The following is a 6,000-nucleotide window of genomic DNA, read 5'->3' on the forward strand; positions in this document are numbered from 1 at the left end:
AGTCATCAATGATTCAGTTCCATCTACTCTGCACCTATGATTTAAAATGGGTGCCAATGCATATAACATAGGACAACCTAACCAATAACTTTTCAATTTATTTTCCATTAACTTAACTATATTTCCAAAAAGTTCTGTATCCCTATAATAAGAAAATATTTCTGAAATATTAAATAGTTGATGTAAAGCTAAATATGTAGTAGGATAATAAACTTCAGAAAGTAATTCAGTAGCATTGTAAAAAACTTCTAAAAATTTAAAAAAAATACTCAGCAATCTACCAATTAGGATCGAAAATTAAAATTTGCTCGTTCTTACTATTTATATATGTCGTGATAAGCTTTGAATACGTGAATGCTACTTTTAACATTAAATATGTTGAATTCCACCTATGTCTCACGTTAGTTGGAAACTTTCTTGGGCGCATATGATTGTTCCTGCAATATTGTTTGAATTCTTAGAGCCGAGCTTCATAACTAGATATGAATGATAATGATTCTCTAATATTTGTAAGATTAGCTGAGATATGTTCAATTCCTGCCTAAACTACTAAATTAATTATGTGACATGCACACCGTTAATGAAAAATTTCCCCTCCAAACGCTGGTTTCAAACTACGTTTAAACAGATTAATTGCAGTTGTATTAGCTGACACATTATCAAAAGTAATTACAGAACGAGTTGTGTTTCTACTTACCCGTTTAAATTGTGGGCAGAAGGCCGTCTGAATGAATTCTTCGAACGACGCATCATCTACAAAAGAAAGATGCAATTCGGCACTAGCTAGAAATTTAGCTAGTGCCTCACGAGCACGTTGTGCATCGTATGTAAAATTTTGTAACCCATGTGATGTGAGTGATAGTGTTTGTTGGCGGGAGTCCACACTCCCACCTTGGTGCAACGGTAGACACACTTTCTAATGTCTATCCAGATGACCAGTACCCTCACCCTTTTTATTAGAAAAGTATTTTTTACAATATTTACATGCCGCATGAATTTCCATCTCACATGTTTTTGGATTTGGTCGGGGCTCCTCGTAAAATGCTGCCATGACGGAGAAGTTTGCGGTCTTTTTTTCCTGTTGTGTTCTCCAGCTTCCTCATTGTGCACTGAAGCATTATCTACCGGAACATTTTCTAGTTCAGTGGGGGTGGGGTGGGGAGGCATCATTTCTTCCTTAAAAAATGCCGCATCACCAAGCTCAGGAAGAGCAGTGAAATCAGGGAAGTTTGGTGTGACCATTTTCTGAAAATTGATAGAACTTGATTGAACTTTGTAAATGAAAGAGCAAGAAAATAAATGAACGAGAGAAAAAAGCTTAGAATCAAAATCAAAGAGACAAGTTGAGAGATAGAATGAGAGTGAGAAGTTGAGAGTGAATTGTTGTGTGGGATTTAGGGTGGAATTAAGGGGTATTTATAGGGGATTTTTTTGGTGGATTTTCAGATTCTTACTGTTAGGCCCTTCGCGGGCCCAACGGGCGGCCCATGATGGGCCTAACGGGAGGCCTGTCACGTGCCAAACGGGAGGCACGTGATGGGCCAAACGGGAGGCCCATCACATGCTGCCCGTTGGGCCTGCGAAGGGCCTACTGGAGCATTTGAAATGGGCTATTTCATGGGCCGTTTCGCGGGCTTAGGCCAGGCCGAATCAGGGCTTGGGCTGGCCCGAACACGGGCCGTGCCGCGGGCCTCCACGGGCTAGGGCCGTACTTGGGCCGCGAGCTGAGAAGCTGAGGCCCAACCCTAGCCCATTACACGTGCCGGGCCAGCACGACCCGTAACAGTAGCGAACCGGGCCATGCTGAATCTGACATTATTACAGACTGGGCCGGGCCGTCCATGGACGGCCCGGCCCATTTGACACCTCTAACCCTTTCTAACAGCCTCTTACCGTGCAATCCCACCGCCGACACCTACAACAAAAAATGCCTAAGTTCTCTGGCATTGATGGCAGCCTCCGTAGACAATGCGACTCCACTCTCCTAGAACTGTCAACCCGGTGACGATGCGATATCCATCTCCTAAATTCGTCAATCAAGCGACGAGCATTAGCCATGCTCTCCGACGACGAGCACGGAAAGGATCGTGATTTTTTTGCACTATCTTCTCCAGCCACCTCTTTTGATGCCGACGACGGCACTACGTAAGGACGTATAGAGCAAAGAGAGATCGGGTGGGGAAGAGAGAGAAACATGGGGATGAGGAAGAGGAGAGAAAGGGAAACAGAAAGAGCCTGCCATCGCTGAAATCACACAACTCCTCAATCCGACAGAGATCGCGACGAGAGAGAGTTATAGAGGAGAGAGAAACATAAAGAGAGAGAGAGGGGGTCTAGTATGTTCGGCTGTGAGGGTTTAAGAGGAATGAAAAAGATGAAACCCTAAAAGAAAGGGTAAAGTTGGAAAAAAAATTTCTTTCATATTGAAAATTAGAAATATGCTATAATTTATTATGATTTTAAAAAAATGATATTCATTTTAAACATAGGTATGAAATAGATATGAAATGTGTTATATGGTGCATTTTCTCCAAAAACAATCTATACTACTGGGAAGTGTTTGAAATTAAAACAAGTTCTTTCCAATGAATTATTTGTAAAAATATTTTTGAATAAACTTAAGATGCTTAAATTCATATATAAATAAATTTTTTATTATGCAGTAAATAATATACTGCTCACGTGCCTCCCACATGATATCTAGCTTTGGTTGGTTTATATTCAATTGAAGGGCAATTAAGGAGGGTGGATATGCAGCGATACATGCACCTACCAAGTTAGACTTGTGTGATAAACCACCACCTCCTCATTCATTGACTGACTCGAAGTAAACCAAATTTGATATAGATTTCTGCCACTGAAAAAAACTTGTTGCAGAAACTGCCATCCTCTAAATTGTATGACACCAATAATACTCCCGTAATACTGATGAGTGATGAGACCCTGCCTCTTGTACTCGCATTACACAATCAAGCAGTATGACCAAAAAAAATTTTAAAAAAAAAGAATTTAAAAATTAAAAAGAAAAAGGCAATGATGCAGTTTCTAGCAATAACCTGTAAGAGAACAAAGGTTGAAGCACGTAAGAAAAATGTTCCACGTTTCTAATAACACCTAAAAGCAATAGATGAGACGTTTAAAAAAAAGATTCGTGTCATAATTTGAATCATAGTTCGTAATTTACTACAGTATTTTCTCTTATAAAAAACACAAGTAAAATAAAAATGATTCTGAATCTATGAACCAAACGTCGCATTCATTAGTAGTCCCTTAAAATTTTTTTAGTGAACCTAAGGATGAAAAGGGACACAAACAAAGGACAATAACTTGTACGTCTTTTGCCGTATAAATGACAAATTAATAAATTTCAGATCCGTTTAATTCACTGATTCGAATTTTTAATTCGAGTTGAAATGTGATTTTATATGAGTTTTTAACTGTAACAAAAAAAATTAAATGTGACTGTTTCTGAGAGTTTTTTACTGTAACAAAACTCAAATTTTAAACTTGAATCGGTGAAATAAATGAGACCTTCATATTAGGTCCTTTTCCTCCTAGTTTGACAGGAGGATTGAGTGCAAAACATGAATTTTCATGATAGTAATACAAGAATTCAGAGTGATTTTTCAACAGAAATTTCGCTTAAGACTTGGGACATTAAGTTGAATAAATGTAAATATAACTAGATACAGAAGAAAAAAAAATCAAAAGATGGACCCGGTAATTGAACAATGACGTAATTGTAGTAGCATCTACTGCACAAGTTCTATACAATAAGCTCATCTTCAAGATAGTTATACTCGAATGTAAACTCGTTCTTGATCCGCTGACACCTGTACACCAACACAAACAAGTAGTATTATCAAACAAGTAAAAAATGTGAAGTTCTTAAGACAAAGATATGCGTGAATGTAAAGGGTAATTTGCACCGGTACAACCTAACTTTGTCGTTTAAAACTAGGACCCCAAATTTTTAATCGACATCTAAGACCCGAAATTGCATCATCCTTGACAAATTTTTAATCAATGCAATCCAGTCAATAACAGATGACAATTATGAACCGCAATTAATGCCCAAATTGGAAAGTTCTGGATCCAACTTTCTAACAAAAAGTCACGGGTGCATTTTGTGCAAAAATTGTGGGTGTCCCATTAAATAATTGACATCCATCAGCTATTAGACCACAGTTCCAACAGATTTTCAAATTCAGAAATCAGAGCCCTATTTGCAAAACTTCAAAGTTCGTGATCCAAATTGCGAAACACCAATAAGTTTAGGACGCACAAGTGTAAATAATATTTGTATATAAACATAATTCAATTTCGCATATAACGAGCATACAAACCAAAGTATCCATACCATCCTTGGTTTTGCCCAACTCCTAGATCGTCATTGGCGACATGGAAATCAAAGTAGACGTAAGTCCCTTGTTCATATTCATCGGTGGCGACTTTCGGCTCCTCGTGTCGCTGAAACCATGTGTTATATTTTCTGTGGTATCTCCAAGACTGCTTTTTCAACTCTTTGGCGGCCAAATATTGTGGATAAGTGTTCTGAAAATTAAACAGAGAGGGAAGAGGAGAGAGAGAGAGAAGTATAAGTATATGCGTAGACTAACATAATTGAGTAGAGAGATAAAGAGAGCAGAAAGAGAGACAAAGAGATAAGAACGCAAGATGGAATCTAGAACTGAATCACAATTTTCATCATCAATCAAGTCTAAATTGAAAATGTAATTACTAGGCCTATTTATAGAAAGATAAAACATAATAATAGGATGAACTCAAACTAATAATGGATTTAATTTTAACCAAATCTACATAAACTTAAGAGATAAAGCGCAATCTTAAATTGAAAACAAAATAGTAAAGATAAAGCCTATCCTAATGTCCATCGTACTAGTAATCAATACAGTAAGTTTGGTACCTGCTGATGATAAAAGGAAAAGAAAAGGGTGTCGGTGCTGTAATTTTCAAGACCTAGTCGCTCCCAAAATGCTGGATTGTTAACAATTGGTGCCTGTACTTGCGGGTAGCTAGGAGGAGTCATTGCAGGATGCCTCTGTAGAAAGGCAAAACATTGATAAATATCTAGATCATATACACGATAAACAAGAGATGAAAGTAAAAATTTTAATTGGTGCATCCATACCGGAGTATAGTTCCTTGTGCGTTCGGAGTCTTTGGGTTGTGGGAGCTTGTAATAAGCAGCATCTAGCATCTGCAAATTGTGCAATTGGTCATGCATTCCCCCGGAGTTTACAGTTGACACCGTAACATTGTCACCAATGGCACCTAGGTCAGAAACACTTCTTCGACCAATAACACCGAGGCTGCCAGAAGATTGATTGGCCTGTAAAGGTTGCCCGGGGGAGAGATCAGTATCTCTTGGCACTTGAGCCAGCTCTGTTAACGAGCCTGAAACTCCAGCCTGCAAAGAACAAGTCGCCATGATCATCCATTGGGAGAGCTGATAAACCATCTTTCTCAATGTCAAACTAAAAGTACTTTCTCCAACAAATTGAAAGAAATCACAACCACTAAAAAGAAAATGAAACCCCTGCTCCCAAGAATAGACCTATACGTTCTAGGTACAAATTATTCTCATCTCTGAATTTGTGTACTCCTTGTAAGAGGAGTGCAGAAGAGGAAATCTATTTTTCCCTCTTTTTTTTCTTCGCTCCAAGTTTGTGGGTTGTGCCGTTGTGGCTGCAGTTAGTGAAGGCAGCTACTTACCCTTGGTAATCCCTTCTGCCCCAGTCTCCTTGATAATAGGAAAATTTACAACCTTTGGTGATGGCTGCAGAGGCAAATCTTTGTTAAAACATTCAATTTTCGCTACATTTGGCTTTGTAACTTAAGACGGACCTTTTCTGAGGGACAGAGTCCAGATTTTGGACTTCCACATGGGCTCACTCTGCCAAGGAATTTAGCACTGTTTTTTCATTTCCGTAACTGGTTTGAGAGGATTGTCGATCACATCTTCTTTAGTTCGGCATT

The 6,000-nt window shown here is 38.5% G+C and overlaps 1 protein-coding gene across 4 annotated transcripts in view; it reads right to left on the reverse strand.

The window, feature by feature from the left end:
* Positions 1-3,622: 3,622 nt before the first annotated feature.
* The window catches only part of LOC21407857 (CCR4-NOT transcription complex subunit 3), a 10,233-nt gene continuing 7,855 nt past the window's right edge, over positions 3,623-6,000 (reverse strand). For all 4 annotated transcript variants that reach the window (XM_024167729.1, XM_024167731.1, XM_024167730.1 and 1 more), the window contains 4 exons: positions 5,153-5,431; positions 4,928-5,062; positions 4,361-4,554; positions 3,623-3,833 (listed from right to left, as the gene is read on the reverse strand). In XM_024167729.1, coding sequence (XP_024023497.1) covers positions 3,767-3,833; positions 4,361-4,554; positions 4,928-5,062; positions 5,153-5,431 — 675 coding nt within the window. In that variant the 3' untranslated portion in view covers positions 3,623-3,766. The remainder of the gene's footprint in view (positions 3,834-4,360; positions 4,555-4,927; positions 5,063-5,152; positions 5,432-6,000) is intronic.

The sequence above is a fragment of the Morus notabilis genome, unplaced genomic scaffold (assembly GCF_000414095.1).
Source record: "Morus notabilis unplaced genomic scaffold, ASM41409v2 Scaffold172, whole genome shotgun sequence".
In the NCBI taxonomy this organism is placed as follows: Eukaryota; Viridiplantae; Streptophyta; class Magnoliopsida; order Rosales; family Moraceae; genus Morus; species Morus notabilis.